Consider the following 20,231-nt stretch of genomic DNA (forward strand, 5'->3'; position numbering starts at 1 on the left):
GCCTTGCCTAAGATGAAACCTACATCACATGAGCCATCTCCATGCATCACTCTCGGGTAGGCTACTGCAGCAGTAGCCTTTGTGGAAGCATCTAAAAAAAACCACCATGTATTTCCAAAGACAGAGTAAACTTTGAGTACACTCTGGGCATTTCAGACTTATAGCTAGACCCTACAAAGAGCATTTCCATGCCTCCCATTCAGCTTCCCTGTCTGTTGGTGAAGGGGCATCCCAATCTTTTTTGTCAATTGTCAAATCACAAAGTAGGAACTTTCTCTGCATTGTAACAGGCGCTGCCAGCCCAAAACGCTGCTAAGACACGTCTACATGTGAAAGGCTTCTCTTCTGAATCAACAAAGAAAATAAAGATGTCATCATTAAGATTCCAACTAAGACCAAAGCTCTGCTGAACCGGTGGAGTATCCTTTTCCAAATCCAGGTCCTTGAGGTCCTTTACATGATCCTTCACTGGATAAGCTTTCATTACTGCAGGACTGTTTGATGCTATTTTATAAAGTCTCAGGTTGGAGCATGCTAACATCTCCTGTGTCCTTTCCAGCAAATCAACCGCTTCTTCAGCAGTTGGCACTGATTTCAGTCCATCATCCACGTAGATGTCATGCTCTACAAAGGCCAACTCTTTCCCAAACTCGAATTCCCCATGTTGAGCTGCATGATGAAGTCCATAGATGGCCAATCCCCAAAAACATGGACCTTCATTCTAAATTCTTTGACATTTTTACAGAGGGGAAAGTTGCGATGATCCTATAAACATGCTCCTGAGGTTCCAGTGACCGCTGTTCCTGCCCCTCTTCCATCCGTTGATCTTCCCACTTCGTCCAGGCTCGCCTCTGGATATTGTTCTCTTCAATTAGAGCCCACTCTGTTCAGCTGGGGACGGTTTCTCATCAACACATTGGGTGGTTCCATGAAATTCCGGAGTAAGAACGGGAGCTTTGAGGATGGATTTGGACTGTAGTTAATGTCAGCAGTCTGCTACATTGACTCAGGACTACAGTTTGCTTCTGATTACCATCACTGTACCCCGCAACATTGTATATCTGCAATAAATGGACATTCGGTGCAACCCAGATGAGGATGGGTTCCCTCTTGAGTCTGGTTCCTCTCAAGGTTTCTTCCTTTGCCATCTCGGAGAGTTTTTCCTTGCCACAGTCGCCACCGGCTTGCTCATCAGGGACAAACTTACACTTATAAAGAACATATTAATTTTGTATCACCACATTATCTGTGTAAAGCTGCTTTAAGACAATGTTCATTGTTAAAAGCGCTATACAAATAAAAATGAATTGAATTGAATTGAATCCGCTTTCACCATAAAGCTATGAAACATTTGCTCAATGTCATCGGTAAATGCTACTGTTTCTTTTCGAAAACGAAGCAAAACACCAAGCAAAGGATTATTTCATTCAGGCCCTGAGAGAAGCACTTGATTCAGCAAAAGACCATTGTACTGGGCACTAGAGTCTAATTTGTCCCGGCTTATGAGGGTTATAGACCTCACTTGTGAAGTACCACACTTCCTCGTTTCCTTGTACGGGTAGAGCTAGTTTGGCATGACCTGCGTCAAAACTCCTTTGCTTGAACTTAACAAAATGTTCTAGCATTTGATTCTTTCTCTTTATGGTCAAATTGAGTATGATGAGGCTTTTCATACTCCGTTTCTTTTTGTTGGGTAGCTGTTGATGTGGAATTCGAAAGGGAAAGGGGTGACACCCAGCTATTAGAGCTATTAATATACAATTTTTTATCCATCAGTTCCATGAACCCTTGATCTTCAATAGAAGGAGCTACCTGTTCTTCATCTTGTGTCAGTTTAAAGATATTGTTGCCCAGTAAGTACTGACTAAGTGGTTGTGTAAAAATGAGGCTGCATGATCTCATCTGCTGCTTAGCTTCTCTTTCACCTGAATCTTATTAGGACATGGCTCATATAGACTTGGGCATCCATTGTTAAGTATGTTTGTACGAAACATCAACTGTGCTAGGTTTGTGTGCTGACCCCAAGCAGACATTTCCAACAGTCACCGAACCAAAATCAAGTTTTTGGGCGTATGATGCCTTGTTTGGACCATTTAGCTGTCTTCTTACTTTCTGAACTTGGATGATGTCTCTTCCTAAGAGTAGCAATATTTGAGCAGATGGATCAAACTCTCGTATTTCTTGAGTGATAGACTTCAAATAGGGGAGCCGATGTGCCATGGTGGGAGATGGAATCTCAGAATGGTCATCAGGCATGTAATTACACTCGATAAGTGTTGAGATTGACACACGAATCTTTTCATCCATAGATACAGATTGAAACCCAGTGGCTCTTCTTCCAGAAGTTTCCATTACCCCAGCACAAGTTGAAAGAGTGTAGGGATGCTCTGTTTCTTTTACTTTGAATATGTAAAAAAAAAAAAACCCTCAGATTTAGCTATAGATTGATTATTTTGCTCATCGAGCACTGCATACATCACCATAGCATCTGGAGAGCTTTCAGGATATACCCTTATTAGACATATCTTAGAGCATGATTTGGGTATTGGACTGTCTTCACAAATCTCTGTGCATTGTGAAGAGACATTTTCATGAAGGCCTTTATCTTCCTCCCAACCCTGATCTGATGGAGTTCCATGGAAGAGGACCAGGATGGTGTGCAGACATGTTTCTCTTTCACATTCCTTGCATCTAATTTCTGCTTTGCAATTCTTCGCCAAGTGAACTGTGGAAGCGCAGCACCTATAGCACGCACCATTTTCTTTGAGCAGTATTCGCCTCTCCTCTAGGGTCTTTCTGAACCCACGGCAACGTCTCAGAGGATGGAGTTTATTTTTATGTATAGGACACTGCTTTTCTACATCTACAGGCTGATTATTGGCACTGCTTGTAGGAGGAACACCAGCAGATAATGTTACACCTGTCTCATAGGTAGACACTGCAATCCCTCTTTGTCCTTTGTTTGTTGGAAGTGAGTTTGAGTCCACTTGTAGCATTTAAGAAGGAGGACTTCTATGCCCAGTAGTTTTTGGGGTTTGTGAGCCCGGAATTGACGAATCCACGGTGGGCAAGAAACCTTGGTAAGTCACTCATTTTAGCTTCTCTCTGCAAGGGTGACTGAACAGCAGTGCTGGCATTGTAAGTCTGTGTAAGGGGCCAGTAATTAATTATGCTGTATGTGTCAGACTAAGGGTTTTGAATTGTGACAGCGTTAGGCTTTGAGACTGAATTATTGACAATTTTAATACAGTCAGGTGGAGCACCCCTTGAAGAGCTTTCATTTTTATAACTTTTTATGAAATCAACATGTGGGGTATATGCTTGATTTTTCAGGAGTAACTACTAGAGAGTGACTTGAGTGCTGCTCCACATAATCACTGGTGCGTTGCACATGGTCTATAGGAGGAGCGATTTGGCTTCCTGAAAGACAGCTGCCTCGTTCTGTGCTCTCTATAGCCTCCTCATATATCCTTACCTCAGCCATAGCAGCAGCAGCCTCCTTTTCGTGTTCAAACGCTGTAAGACCGCCTTCCATGCAAACTTTCTCCATTTTCAGCTCAGTTTTTTTTAACATATTATGCACGTGTACACTCAGCCTCAGCTCTAGCTTGTGCTTTCGCTGCAGCCATGCTAGCCGATGTCCTGCTGGACCCTTTAGAGGATGTTGAGTGTGTAGCAACAGATCTCAAGTATATTGTCAGTCTCTGATTTTCTCACATTCTCCATGGTGCAGACTGGAACAATGCAGAAGAATACGATATGAGAAAAGACCTAATTTAGAAGCAGACACTTTATCTTAACTGAAGAGATTACCTCCTTTTTTTTGTCTTTTTTTTTTTTTTTAATCTTTTGCTTCTTTTCATTCTTCTGTCCCTGCTGCAAGTAGGTTGCACCTCGACAGAGCTAAACTGGATAATGGCAGAAGAAAATAATTGAAACTGAGAGTTCTTTCCAGTGTTTTAATTGAAATCTTCAGCTGCGCATCGTAATCGTAAAAAAGTATACATGAGTAAAAGTGAATTTTAAAACAGAAAAACACAACCTAGCATTAATAAGCCTAAGAGATAGCAATAATCTTAATCAAATGCACAACAAAATTTTTCCCTTTTTTCTAATGGGATGAAACCCATGTTTTAACAGAGATGAAGTTCAATAAAGAATTAAACTTACAGACAATGGCCTTTGGCATGAAATAACAAAAAGAAAGCCTTTTGTAATCAGGAAGACATCTTCTGCATCAGTGCTGTCGTGAAGTGAAATCAAAAATGGCCACCATTACCTATAACCTAAATCTTTAACCAATGGAATAAATCAGAAATTAAATGACTATTTAAATAGTCAGAACAAGTTGAACATAAAAGCTTTGTATAACATAAAATATGTTTTTTATTTTTCATTTTAACCCCATTATCCTCCATCCTTCTTTATTAAAAGTTTTGAGTATGTGGTTCTAAAGTCAGTTTTTCCTGTAGCCTATAAAAAAACAAGGAAAATACACTAGAAAATATTAGTAGCTGTTGTAGCTCCAATACAAAACTAAGGACACAAACTGAATACCAAGTTCATTTTGTGAAAGATGAACATAATGCAATATTGCTTACTCCATAGTAGTACGCAAAGACTGTTTGTCAAATTAACTACAGTTGCTCACCAGCCAAGTAAAGATCCAGTGAGCCACCAAATCCCATGTTTTGGTTGCCCAGAAACCTAAAAGACAAGGTTAAAGTGGTAGATTTCTAAATAGTTATTTGGCAGTATAGCTTCTTTAGCACGTTAATTAGAAAAAAGATTGAAAGATCACTTTTAACAAAGTATCACAAAAGACGTTTGACTGATATTCCAGTTGTGTGTTCTGGATTTTGTTTTGCTCAGCTTTGCCAGTGTTTCCACATTCTTCCCTCTGCCATTAAAATGATGGTTCATTACCAGTGCACAAAGTAATCTGCCTAGTAGAAATCATTCAGCAGTTAACCGTCTCACAGCTCAGCTGATGTGTGTAGTGCAGTAGGACATAGTCAGTATAGTTACAGCACTATGATGTGTGTCCAGTTTAAACAGAACTTCATACCACACTGTAATTATATGACATTGTGTTGCAGTTGTATATTTACCAATATATTTAGCATAAAATACCAATATATTACAATATGCAGTTTTTTATGCACTAATTTGCCAGCATACTAGCTGGCAATAATAAAGCGCACAAATGTACACTCACACACGCACACATGCACACACAGGCTCAGTTTCATTCATGCAGCCTTTCCTGATTTTTAGCCAGGTTAAAGAATGCCAATGTGTTTTTGTGCAAGTTTCTTTTTAAGTGGTATTTGAGATATAGTTGGCAAGGATTTATTCCATGGCATGGAAAGCCTTTCCAGAAAGCTAAAGTGTGCTGATCAAATGAAATACAGTGTAATTTTTTTTATCCTAAATAGATAAAAAAAAAACATAGCACAATAAGACACAAACATTTCACATTTATTTCATATACCCTTAATACATACTGAATAAAATAGTCAACCAGGAATATCTTTTTTTTTTCTTTTATGTTGCTGAAGCTACTGGTCCACCAGGCAGTGATTAAAAAAATGAATGAATAGAACGGATGCAAGCTCTGCTTTTCCTAGGCATTTACACTACTTATTTATTCACCCATGTTGAAACTTTCCATATTCACAGACAGTAAAAGTTCGCTATCCAGCCGTCATCATTAACATCACTAACACTTAGTCGGGCCTGTATTAACTCATCTGTCCCTAATTTCGTTAAACAAACTGAGACTGACTTTGTGCCCAGCCTGAGTGAGCAGAGAATGTATTTAGGGTGAAAGTATTTGAATTCTTCATAGTATAATAAAACTATAATCATATAGTCTGAAATATTAGAATACTTGAATGTAAATGACATGGTTAGTCATGCATTTTATTTATTTAAATGTGTTAAATAGCAACATACTAATAACATGTAACTGTTGATATTATAGTAAATGTATTTAATATTCCTCTATAACAGCATAAGGCTACTTTTTCAGAAAATAATGACTTTCAGTGGATTTGGAATTCAAGACCACTGTTTAGTGATCTCAGATCGGAAAGAAGTGTGTTGTTACTCTCCCTCTTATTTACTTGTGACCAGCCATGTGACCAGCAATGAGTCTGAAATATGCAACATATTGCTTATTATGTATGAGATCAAGCATTTTCAGTTTTACTGGAAGGCAAATGATTTTTTTAAGGCTCATTAACAATGACACTGAGACCTGATTAGTCTAGTCTCAGCTAGTCTCTGAGCTTTCTGGATTTTTCTCCATGAATCCACAGGCTGCATTTCTTATGCAGATTGTGTATCACTTTGCGCAAATTCAGTCTCTGATGTCGTGCTTGTTTTGTTGTGGAAAGAGTTTGCCACTCAAGTGAATAATTCATTACTGCGCTTTTTTCCAACTGCACCGGCCGTGTCATTTAGGAAGACGTATTTAACCAGTGATCACAATTAGTACAAGCAAAGCAACCTAGTCTTACATGGTGAAGTGCTTAAACCATTACCTAATTGATTTATAATAGTTTCACTTTCATCCTCTTGCTCCAGTCGGTACCAATTACCAGTAACTTAAAACATTTATTGCAGTTCTGTCTTTATTAAATGAGCTCTAGTGAGTTCTTGTTGCTACAAAGGCTGTAAGTGAGCATTAGTAATGTATAAAAAGCATTTTGAAGTCATCATCTTGCCATCTTGCTAACTTTAGACAACCATCTGAGATTCTTCAGCAGCATGCTCTTTATTATGATTGCTCCTGACTCTCAGGAGAGCTATGAAAATGGCATTATCATGAAACCCTCTGAGTGCAGAGACAATGTTCCATTCCATCAAAAATAATTCATAAGCAAGGTAGCAATTTTTTTTCCCTAAAATGTTGAGGGGAATAAATATAAGGTGTCATAGAGGCCCAATTCCTTTCTGTCCATCAGCATGGGGGACATTTAGAGAATACAAAAATGAATGAGACAAAAGTGTGTTGGCCTAGATTAAATCAGGTAATGTGCAGAAATGTATATTTTATTGTAAACAAGCATCCAAAACTACACTGATACACACCTTCATGCAAACAAACTAATATTAGCAAGAAATGGCAAAAGAAAGAATTTTTTTAAATTTAACTTCAAATACCGATCTGTCAAGATCAAAATGAATTTTTTATAATGTTTGACGTGTAAATCTGGAATAATTGACAGTTGTCCATGCGTTTTGAACTTCATCATATTAACTCATATCTCTGGAAGGTCCAGATTTGCAATCTTTTGATCTGTGCTCTTGTCTTAACCCGATTTTACTTTCGGAAATATTTTAATTGTGATTTTCAATATGTAAAACATTGTAATGAAAAGGTCACAGTAATTGGAACGTTTTGTGCTTGTTAACATGAGAAATCCTACCAAATCGCACCTTCTCAGACGGAGGAAAAAAAATTCTGAATAGTTGTACAGCATTGTGTCAATACAGATCATTTTAATGCTAAGGATAGTTAGAACATAATTTTAAATGCTGTGTTTTTGTCTGTGCTAGTTCAAACAGCGTTAACAAGTCCAAAAGCGAAAGAAAAAATGTGATGTACATGTTACTTTTTTAATATAATAGAACCCAGTTTCTACAGGTAAATATGGCAGGGGATTTTGTGGCCCACTGTTTATTCCAAAGTCCCTGGACATATTGTTATGGTACATGGCATTACTGACTTCAGAAGATTAAAAAAATAATAAAAATAAAAAATTAATAAAACCATATATCACAAATATACATATCAAAATAAAAATAGAAATCAGGCATCCAAATCCAAATTTTGACATGGGTAGCCCAAGTCCCCAGACCTAAACCACACTGGAAATATGGGATGAGCTGAAAAGGAGTCCACAATAAAAGGACCAAAGTCTCTGCAGCTGGTAAGATTTTCTGTATAGGGGTCAGAATTAAGGTTAGGTTTTTAATTCAAATTTGAAGTGTGATAAGGCTAATTTACCTCAGTCATTTTCCTGACCCTTTTTTTTCATTGTCTTTACCAAGGGTGTCCATAATACTGCAGGTGACTGTAAGTATCTGCAAAGCAAATAGTTGTATGGATGGAAAAAGAGATTGTGAATGAGTTGAAGAGAGATGAATAGATTTCGATGTGTCCCATATACCCTCGTGAAGGCAATAGTGTCCTCCAAGACAAACCTGATTAAGGGCCCATGTTGCCTACATGTAATTAGAGTACATAAAGGATATTATTTATACCTCATACTAGGCTTATTTCATGTTTAAAGTCCACACTGCCCACTGTGAGTATGAAGTGAACACAAAACATTATGTCCTCTGCATATGGCAGTAATATCCTGCTGGAGAGGCGCCCACATGGGTGACTCCTAATGTCCTAAATATTTACCTCCCGCTCTGTATGGCTCCCTCTTCTGTCAGGAATGTGAAAAGATCACATGGGGACATGGAGAGTCCTGTTGCCCATCCTCTTTTCAAAGCTGCAGAGATGACCCAGAAATGCTGATGAATGAACAGAGTTGAATGCAGGATAGTTTTAGGAACTTGTATATTTTGCTTTAGTTTGTGTAGCAGTTGTCCTTTATTGTGCTGTTCATTATGTTTTATTTATTTAAGGCTTAAATAAACAAACTGAGAACAAGTACAAACCGAAGTAAAACAAAGACTAGCATTTTAAGAGGAATTAATTTTAAAAGTGTTCCTTTATCCGTAATACTCATTGAATTTGAAAGTGGGTGGCAGCGTTGTAGTGGGTTACACTGACACCTTACAACTTTCAAGCATAAGCTCAGGTTTTTGGCTCTGCTGAGTATTGCATGGGTGTCCTCCAGATTCTCGTGTTTGCACTCACCTAATAAAAACATGCTGGAAGGTGTCGTTATGAGTCTTAGTTGCCTCTAATTGTGTGTGTGCCTTTGTATGTGTGTGAGTCAGTGTGTAACTGCAATAGATTGGCATTTAATACAAATTGTATTCTTGCCTAGGTGCATGTTGAATATGTTCCAGGTCCACTGAGACTCTAATCAGGATTAACCACTTACTGAAGATAAATAAAACACTGAATTTCAAAGATTCTTTTAAAAAGTGAAGCACCATATTGCATTACAATGAATGTGCCTAGATGCTCAATAGTTTCAGGCTTTACAGTGCAGAACATAATGGTTACTACAGTATACACTATAAATATCTACTATATATAATTTTGGATATTAGTTTGGATTTTGGATCTATTTAGGATAAAAAAAATTACACTGTATTTCATTTGATCAGCACACTTTAGCTTTCTGGAAAGGCTTTCCATGCCATGGAATAAATCCTTGCCAACTATATCTCAAATACCACTTAAAAAGAAACTTGCACAAAAACACATTGGCATTCTTTAACCTGGCTAAAAATCAGGAAATTTTGGATTTTTTGCGCACGCACGCACGCGCACACACACACACACACACACACACACACACACACACACACATACAGTATCTCACTAAAGTGATTTCACCCCTTGCATTTCAGCAACCATTTTAGTATATCCCTTAAAGGGACAATACTATAGAAATTAAATGGATGTATTTTAGAGTAGTCAATGTTGAATGAACATGATGATAAGGACATGTGGCTTTGCATGTTTAAACCATGTACAGCTGTTATCACTTAGGGTGTACTCACTTTTGTTCCCAGTTATTTAGAAAATAATGACTGTATGTTGAGTTATTTTTCAGAGGACAGTAAATCTATACTGCTCTACAAGCTGCACACTGACTACTCTATAATATATCCAAGTTTCATTTCTAAAGTATTGGCCCTATAACAGATAGAAGATATACTATAATGGTTGCTAAAATTTGAGGCGTGTACGGTATATACAGTGCTGTGAAAAAGTGTTTGTCCCCTTCCTGAATTCTTATTTTTTTGCATGTTTGTCACACTTTCATGTTTCAGATCATCAAACTAATTTAAATATTAGTAAAATATAAAACAAGTGAACACAACACGCAGTTTTTAAATGAAGGTTTTTATTATTGAGGGAAAACAAAATCCAAAACTACATGGTTTTGCCCTACTTTTACCCTGTGTGAAAAAGTGTTTGCCCCCTGAACCTAATAACTAGTTGGGCCACCCTTAGCAGCAACAACTGCAATCAAGCGTTCGTGATAGTCCACAGAGTATTTTCCAAAAAGTCTTGGGGATCATCAAGATGTTTTCTGGCAAAACTGAGACGAGCCTTTATGTTCTTTTTGTTCAGCAGCAGTTTTCGTCTTGGAACCATTTCTGCCCAGTCTCTTTCTTATGGTGGAGTCATGAACAATGACCTTAACTGAGGCAAGCGAGGCCTGCAGTTCTTTGGATGTTGTTGTGGGGTCTTTTGTGACCTCTTGGATGAGACGCCGCTGTGCTCTTGGGGTAATTTTGGTCAGCCGGCTCCTGGGAAGGTTCTCCACTGTTCCCTGTTTTTGCCATTTGTGTAATATGGCAATAATGGCTTTTACTGTGGTTTGCTGGAGTCCCAAAGCTTTAGAAATGGCTTTATAACCTTCTCCAGACTGAAAAATCTCAATTACTTTCTTTTTTTTTTTTTATTTGTTTCTGAATTTCTTTGGATCGCAGCATGATCTAGCTTTTGTGGATCTTTTGGTCTACTTCACTTTGTCAGGCAGGTCCTATTTAAGAGATTTCTTGATTGTGAACAGGTGTGGCAGTAATCAGGCCTGGGTGTGGCTAGAGAAATTTAACTCTGGTGTGATAAACCACAGTTTTAACAGGGGGGCAAACACTTTTTCACACATGGCCATGTAGTTTTGGATTTTGTTTTCCCTCAATAATAAAAACCTTCATTTAAAAACTGCATGTTGTGTTCACTTGTGTTATCTTTTACTAATATTTATAGTAGTTTGATGATCTGAAACATTAAAGTTTGACAAACATGCAAAAAAAGAAGAAATCTTGAAGGGGGCAAACACTTTTCACACCACTGTATATATACAATCCATTTAGCTTGTTATTTTACTGCTTGATTCAAAATCCTAAATAGTTTTTGAACGTTTTGACGTTTGTATGTGCTGCTGGTGTGAGGGAACATGTTTGTGTGTGTGTGTGTGTGTGTGTGTGTGTGTGTGTGTGTGTTTGTGTATTTAATTTTTTTTATAAAGTATATGAAATCTTCACTGCCTATCGATGGTGCAGATGTTAGCACAGTGCTTTTATTCCTAGTTAATTTTGCCACAGTACTGAATAAAGATCTAAGATTGTGCTTGTGATCTTCGATTTTCGATGGGCAGAAAAATATGTTGATGTAGCAGCATCAAGAGCTTTTCTATAACTTCGAAAACTATCCTTTCATGCTATTTGCAATACTCTCAATTTACGCCAATTAAGTTCTAATTTTCGAGTACTCTGTTTTAAGGTGTGAGTATGATCATAATTCCAGGCTGTTCATTTTTTCTATCTAATTATTTAAATTTTAAGGGGGCACTACATTATCTGGAGCAGGGGTGCTCACACATTTGGTGTTTAAAATACCCAAGTCAAAAGGATATATATATACACTGCTCAAAAAAATTAAGGGAACACTTAAACAACACATCCTAGATCAATTGATTAGCACCTCATCCAGGTTCATCCCCTTGTGCCCTGAGTTCCATTTGATAGTCTCCAGGTTCCCCAGTGACTTTATGTAGGATCAGCCGTATAGAAAATGAATGGATGAATAGATATGACGTTTACCTTGTGCCTCGTGTGTTTGCTTTCTGCTGAAATATCTTTGCATGCTTAGGATGTAGTTTCAGAAGAGGGAGTAAGATTGGTTAGGAGGAATGCACAGGCATTGTGTTTTTATTGAATTTACAAAAAGCAGCTCTTTTATATATAAAACATTAAAAGTTTATGGTACATTATAGTATGTGCAACTATACACTAGATAAAAAAAGTTTTATTGCCCCTGTTTAATAATATCCAATTTTAAGCTCATCAAAGAAAAGTGAATTAGCAGTAAGAGTTTTGATATCTTACAAGCCTCCATGTTTTAAATATTTTCATTGTGTTGTAGTTGTGTTGGAGTAGATGAGGATGACGCACCTGACATCGACATTTACCACTGCCCCAACTGTGAGAAGACACACGGCAAATCCACCTGTAAGTACTTTCAAACCTTACACTGTTTCAGTTAACAGAGTTTAAACCTTTATTCATGTTTCTAAAATGTTACTGCATTCCAGTGTTTAAGAGTTGCTTTACCTATCCAACAGTCTATATCCCACTGTGAGACCAGAGTTTTTGATGATTATTTATGTAAATGCTATGATTCCTCAAAAGCACACGGAAACATTTATCTCGAGCTCCAGCTGCTCACAACACAATATTGATTTTAGATTTGGGATTTGTGAGAGAACTCATTTATTTATTTCCACACTCTGTGTTATCAGAACTATAATTAAGTTATGATAATTAACCAACATTATTGCACATGCCTCTCTGTATTTTTCTTTTCATCAAAAAACACCATATATTAAATTAAACTTTCAGAACAAACATGCTAAAGATTACATTATTATTATTTATTTATTTATTTTAGGTCAGAGTCATTTATCCCTTTTAAGCTCTCCCTTGGGACATTCCTTTCCATCTGTTGCATTTAATTGTTTATTTCACGAGTTTATGAATTACATTTGAATATTGTATTGCATTAATTGTTTGTGTAAATAAAAATGTTATGAGTGAAGTTAATAAATGCACAACAGCAAGACCATTTCTCATTTTGGCTAAACCAGATTTCTTTGTCTTTGGTGCTTTTCTTTGCAGTGAAAAAGAAAAAGAACTGGAATAAACATGACACGGGGCAAGGTGGAGACGTCAAACCGGTTCAAAATGGCAGTCAAGTGTTTATAAAGGAGTTGCGCAGCAGGACGTTCCCCAGGTACAGATGTGTCTCAATTTTACTTTTTATTATCCTTTTATATTTTATTAATATTGTGCATTAATAATAGATCCTAAACAGCAAGTTTTGCATTGCCTCAGGACCAACAATGGATGGCGCTCTTTGATCATAATTCTGATCTCAATGGCCGATTGTGGTGGAAAAATGCAAAGTCATGCACACTAGAATAGCGCAAAATAGAATAGTTATAATTAAATAAATTCAATAATCTTAATAATGCTGTATATCAGAAGACATTTGTATACACAATAGGTTTTATATGAAACAACCAGTAATAATGAGCATGCACAAGAATAATTTATTCCACAAGATTTTATATATATTTTTTAGAGGTTATATATCATATAACATTACATTTGTTATTTTTCAGAAAAAGTGTAATTATACATTATTTATGATGATGTCAGTGTTGTATTGTCATACTGTCCAGCACTAGTGACACACAAAAGTATGAAAGTATATAGAATAACAATTGAGGATTGATATACACAGTACTAATAAAGATAAACTACAAGAATTCTTTATTAAATCACAAATATTAGCTACACGGTACTCTTAACTCTTAACATTTAAAGTTTAGGATAGTCCATACAGTCAGGAAAGGTTTTTAAGTCTTCTGTAATGAACTCTAAAATCCCAGGATATAAAGTAGTACTGGCATCATTTAGAACATTTTGAATCGTGCTTCATTGCAGCTCAGAGGATATAGTGGTTAAGCTCAGTGGGAATCAGCTGACCTTGGACTATCTAGAAGAAAATGGCTTCAACGAGCCCATTCTGATCCAGAAGAAAGAGGGCCTTGGGATGACTATGCCTGCTCCCACCTTTTACGTCAGTGATGTCGAAAACTACGTTGGTAAGAACTTGCATGTTTCAAATGTTCACATTTGTAAAAGATTGTTTTAAATCTGTTTATTAACTAGATCTGTGTTATCTTAACTTGAATAACTTATTAATTATGTCCGGTTGTACTGGTGAAAGTAGGAGCTTGTAAAATGTATAAATGAGAACTATAAGGAGAGTTTACAGTGATCCCCCGGAACTGCGAGTTCTGAAAATCCGCTAATTCTGGACCCTTATGGTACCTTAATAAATTCATCTCAACATTGTCACTTTAATACAATAATGTGTTTTGAAAATTTGTATGAAATTGTTAGTGAAAACACAGTTTAAAATGTTATTCCTAACGTTCCTGAACATTCGGTCCCGCTGCGGATTCCCACGAATTTAAAGATAATCCACTACTTGCTGTTATTTATATTTTTTATGTAATTATTTCAGTTATTTAGTTATGTGGCAAATGTAAATAAAATAATTATTTATATATATATATATATATATATATATATATATATATATATATATATATATATATTATAATTAGTGGAGTGGTTTGTTGATATCAGTGAAAGTAGGTATTCAGAAAATAGTAAAACATTAATAACACAATAACAAAAGTAATACAGGTCACATTGATTACAATTTTTTGTTACTCTTTAATTCACTTGTTTAAGCATCCTAAAGCAATAATTTTTTCATTGTTTTTTTTAAGTTTGAGTAATTGATTTTAAGTGGGATCCTTCTTTTAGGATTCTGCACATTAAGCACTTTTGACAATGTGGTTTTAGACAATTCTATAAAGTTCTTGAAATATTTGTCTTAAAAATATTATTGTAAATAAAAAATACACTTAATATTCGATTTGTAATTGTTAACAAAATCCATTTATTATTTTAATCTGTTATAATCTGGTACTTAAAAGGCAGTTCTGTTACTGTGTTTACATATTTTAAAAAAGCATATTTAAATATTGTGTTGGACAATTGATGTAATTTTGACATAGTCACAGCACAGTTTCATATGCATTTCAAGTGAGGTTTGATAATAACAAAGGTATTGCATTCTGCATTGCTTATTGAAACATAACAGTAGTCTATTAGTTTTGCAACATCATTTACTGTGGCTTGATGAATTTGCCCTTAGTAGTGTTCACTAGAGGGCACCAGTGCATCACAGATTTTTAACCCTGTTATGAGTTTTGCTGAGTCAGTGTTTAGAATCCTACTGAATGGTTCTGAAATGTTTCTCTTGTTTTATACAGGCCCTGATGTTCTTGTGGATGTTGTTGATGTGACCAAACAAACAGACAGCAAGATGAAGTTAAAAGAATTTGTGGATTATTATTACAGCACAAACAGAAAGAAAGTGTTAAACATCATCAATCTGGAATTCTCACAGACGAGGTGAGCACGAGCAACAGTGTGAATTCCTCTAGCATTAATAGAATGTAATTTAAAGAAACTGTTGATTCACTCACTGGAGCTTTCTCTTAAAACGTCACTCATAATAAAAATGGTGCAGAAATGTATTGTTCTGAAATATGATTATAAAACACTACATGGCCTGATCTTGTGTTGAAAAACTTTAAATTGACTAAAATAAAAAAGGCTTTTAGAAATAGATTTTTCTCTTATTATATAAAAAAAAAATTATAGTAGAGATAAAAAAACAAGGGTTATAAAAAGAAGCAGTATCTGCACACAAGAGTAAATAAACATTATACAAATTCTAATACACAATTGTACCTGTCTTCAGGATCATTGGACTGTTTGGGTGAATACAAGCAGAGCTGCCAATTGTTGTTTGTCTCCTTTATTAACTTAAAAAAATAAATCCTATTGACTTTTTTTAGTGAATTTTTGAATCGGCCTTTGACGTCTCCTGGTGACATTTTTGAGTGTGTATAAGCTGCATAACTAAAATTCTCAGCAAAGAACACATAAAGAAGTTGGCTATCACTTAATGCAAATTCAAATTTTACTTTTTAATACAAATTAAAAATTATTAGTTTTTTTAGGTGATCTACTTTTACACAACATATTGGTTAGGCTTGACTTGCTACAGTATAAAAGTAGAATAGTATAATCCACAGAATAAACAGTCAAGTAACCTGGCATATAAGGTTAGTTAGCCTACTACACTTACTTTAATTCAATTTATACTTAATATTGTATTAAATATTAAGGATGTTAGGATGCAAAGTCTAATAGTTAGACTTTATTGTGTGCGTGTGTGTGTGTGTGTGTGTGTGTGTCTGTGTGTGTGTGTGTGTGTGTGTGTGTGTGTGTGTGTGTGTGTGTGTAGCTGGTCAACTTAACTAATTTAGCTAATTATGGATGGGTCATGTGTATAAAGAAATATTTCTTTTTGATTTTGGCTATAACTTAAATTAAAGGTGGTATTAGTATAACAGCTAAATTATAGAGAAAGAGGGAGCAAAGGACTACTGATTTGTTCTCTTTAGGAAGAAATTGATCAAAGACTGCTGACACGAACCATCTCTATGAAAGAAGCTAAACAAATCAGCTCAGATTTCAGCATAAAATTAATCAAACAAGATTACATGTTCATTTTATACATTAATATTCATATAATTCAAGAGGATTTTTTTTTTCTTTAAAGGTGGAATTCGTGCAGCTGAAAATTCATTAACTATAGCTGTACAGTGTGTTGCCTCCATTCACAGTTATAAAGAACAGAAACTATGGACACTAGTGTAATAAAGTAACAAAATATACATAGTCTCAGTTTGTCTTCATGTTTTCTGTGTTTTTGTTCCCCAGAATGGCTAGTATTGTTGAGAGTCCGCAAATTGTGAGGAGGCTGTCGTGGGTGGCGAACTACTGGCCTGATGATGCTCTGCTCGGGAAGCCTCAAGTCACCAAATACTGCCTGATCTGCGTGAAGGACAGCTACACCGACTTCCACATTGAGTGTGCTGGTGCCTCGGTGTGGTACCATGTTCTAAAGGTGAATATTTTGAGATTATGTTCTACATTTTATTTGTTGTGTCGTATAATTGAAAAAAAAAATATAAATGTTGAATATAGATTTGTTGTATATATGGATAAGTCCTTAGCAACAGTCACAAAAACATTTCTGTATTTGACACAGTCCAGGTGCAACCCTGAGGTTTATAGATTAATAAAAAGATCAATAATAAAAGGTTTTATAGATAAATAATTAAGACTATTTGGAAATATACAGATAGATGGATAGATGGATCAAGTCACGTGACAAGTGAAGTGGGTTTTTAAAATTATTTGTTATCCTACTATATAGATTGTATACGTTAAAATTAAATGTTCTATCTCCAGGAGCATGGTTCAGTGGTTTAACACAGAACAGTACAAAAGACGACTTAAAGTGCAGATGCATTGTGAGTGTGAGACAAATACTAGGCTAATTATACATAACATGGGTAAATTGTAAGCTCTCAGCTTTCTAGTTCACCCCAAAGGTGATCAATAGGTTTGAGGTCAGAGCTCTATAGCAGGTCACTGAGGATCTTTCACTCCAACCTATGAAAAGCATATCTTTATGTAGCTCACAGTGTGCACAGGGACATTGTCATACAGGAATAGATTTGGGTCTCTGATTTCAAGTGAAGGGAAATTTTAATTCTATCGCATCCAGAGACACTCCATACAATTTTGTGAGAACAGTTTGGGGGAGAACCACAAAGGGTGGAAAATTATATTCAATGAATTTTAAGTTGTATAGCGCTTTTAACAACGAACATTGTCTCAAAGCAGCTTTACACAGATAATGTAGTGATAAAGTCAGGTGTCCCAACACTTTTGTCCATATAGTGTAGATAGATGGGAAATCGATGAGCAAATAACAAACAAACGATTTAACCAACCAGTAAATAATTAATGGACATTGCTACAGGGGAGAAAGATAAGACATCAGATAAGACAGCAAATGTCATCAATATGCTATGTAGGGCTGCAACTAACGATTATTTTGATAATAATTGTTAGAAATAATAATGATAATAATAATAATAATCGCTTAATCGGATTAAAGAATGTTTCATTTGATGTTTTGCTTATTATAACTATATAAATGCCTAATTCAGGATATTTATTTATAAAAGTGTACTTAAAAAAATGCACAAGCCAAATATTGAGTTTAACTGTATTTAATTTTGACATTTTAAAGCTTTTAGTGGCTGCTTGTTGAGGAGTGTATGGGGATTTCTCCTTGAACAAATTCACTCATGCTGGGTTTCTTTCTGTAAAATAAGAAAAGAAAAACAGCATTTGAGTATGAAAGGTGAAGCAATTTGTGTTAATAAAAAAAATGTATGTAAAATATAACATTTTATATATAATGTAAAAATATAAAACATTGTTTTGACATTTTTTGTTTAAAAATATACACAGACATTTTGTTTAGTTGTGAAGATTTAAGCATCTATAATATATAATTAATTGTGTGTAATTATTAAAGATATATGCATAAATCAAATATACAAACAATGAAAACAAGCACTTTGAACATTTGAAAAGAGATAAGATACTGTTGTAGACAAATGCAATAAAAAAAAGAATGGAATGGAGAAATGCATCAAGATAACCGGCCTGATTAATAAAAAAAGGAAAAAATATGGATTGGCGTACAAATGCATAATCATTCACTGAAAACCACAACAGTGACTTTTTTTTTATCATTTACTGTTGCAGTTATATCGTTTGAATCGAATCCATCACTATGTTGTGAGCGAGCCGATTCCGCAAACTGATGTTCGCGAGTCACGACAGAACAGATCCAGTGCGACTTTTCCGAAGTTACAAACAAACAGTTTATACAATAGCACTTCAATAAACTTTAAAATTTTCACATAATGACAATTATACAGATTTTGCTTATTGTGCTGTTGTTTTGCCTTCATCCATGACACCAGTGTGTTTTCTTTTCATGTGCTCACGCAATCTGTGGTACTTCCATTCCACACAAGTTCAGCTTTGAATAAGTTGCACGTTTTTTGTTGCGTTTAATATAATATGCTCCCATGTCTTGAATGGCTTTGGACGGAAACTTTTTCATGCTGCCGGTTGACTTGTACGTTCTGCCATTTTGCAAGCGGCTGTGTTATCTTGTCTTCACGCTAACCCGTGACTGAAGCAGCCCAACTAATCAATATCGATTTTAGTTATATTCAGTGACAACGAATTTTATTAGCGATTTTATCAATTAATTGTTGTAGCTCTAATGCTATGTTATCTTTTTCTAAAACTTAACTGGATGAGAAGCAGATGGTATCTCGCCACTCTGTGATGTCTGTATGTTAAGCCGGGCTTTATAATAACTTATAATTTTATACATATCCCACTGACCACCATCTATTTTACTGTGAGGTTGAAAAACTTCCTTTGACAAAATAAGACAGTGGTTTCTTAGTTTAAAAAATCCCGGCTATGACTCATTTAGTGTTTCATCGACTCAATTTGCAAGGTTTGCTCTATAAACATAAAGGAAGGCTGTGCTGCTCACTTGTTCCACAGACCTAATGCTGTAATATGTAATCAAACAGGCCACCAGAAAGTTTCCACTTTCTTATGACAGCTAACAGCGGTAACATTTAATCCTGCAGACTGACAGGGTCAAAGAAGTTAAGAAATCATTATGCAAAAAAAAAAAAAAAACCTGGTTTCTGAACTGAAACAGCCAATAAAAAATACATATATAAAACTGTGTTTCTGTCACAGAGGACACACAGACTTCATATAGACCTGTGAGACGCCTTCTGTGAGTTCTAGCTAAGATGGAGGTAAACTCCCAAACTAAAGGAAACAGGGAAAGGAAACACCAACAGCAAGTATTTTAATAGAGCACAAGTTACCAGAACAGCTTCAGTTTGCCTTGGCGTTCTTTCTGCAGAGGTGTGGAGCTTTACTGCTGGAGTGAAACAATAAATTCCATCAATTAGAATGTTAGTTTGGGAGGTGAGGGAAAAGACTACAGCTCCCATAAGAGTTCAGTTTGTTTGAGATCCGGTGATCCAGACTGTTGTGGAACTAGGTTTAGTGTATTGTCTCAAACATTCCTTACATTTTTCAAAGGTAAAAACTGAATTTTTACATATACTATCCTCTCATACAACTTTACATACACATGGCTGCTGATTGGGCTGTTTGGGCTGAAAATATCAGTCTGAATAGGGATCGGATTTAGGGGCATTTTATTCTATGTAATCTCCCAGACACGGCCGTCATTGACATAATAAACTAAATGCATTGAATAAGACAAGAAAGCAAGGCTGAGGATGAGTTCTTTTAAGATCCTTAAAGACAGGGGGACTTAGCCATGTTAGCCCATAAAAGTATACACCAGTCACCACTGCTGATAGTTCTGATTTCTCAAGCATTTCTCAATCTAAGAAATTGTAATTGTATACTGTTTTCCAACAAGTAAT

General features: G+C 35.7%; 1 protein-coding gene across 1 annotated transcript in view; it reads left to right on the plus strand.

Annotated features, from left to right (window-relative positions):
- phf2 (PHD finger protein 2) overlaps positions 1–20,231 on the plus strand; it is a 53,858-nt gene that overhangs the window by 9,654 nt on the left and 23,973 nt on the right. The window contains exons 2-6 of the mRNA XM_046875045.1: positions 12,080–12,165; positions 12,832–12,946; positions 13,663–13,823; positions 15,069–15,210; positions 16,591–16,777. Of these exons, the coding sequence (XP_046731001.1) occupies positions 12,080–12,165; positions 12,832–12,946; positions 13,663–13,823; positions 15,069–15,210; positions 16,591–16,777 (691 nt within the window). The remainder of the gene's footprint in view (positions 1–12,079; positions 12,166–12,831; positions 12,947–13,662; positions 13,824–15,068; positions 15,211–16,590; positions 16,778–20,231) is intronic.

This window comes from Silurus meridionalis, chromosome 19 (assembly GCF_014805685.1).
Source record: "Silurus meridionalis isolate SWU-2019-XX chromosome 19, ASM1480568v1, whole genome shotgun sequence".
In the NCBI taxonomy this organism is placed as follows: domain Eukaryota; kingdom Metazoa; phylum Chordata; class Actinopteri; order Siluriformes; family Siluridae; genus Silurus; species Silurus meridionalis.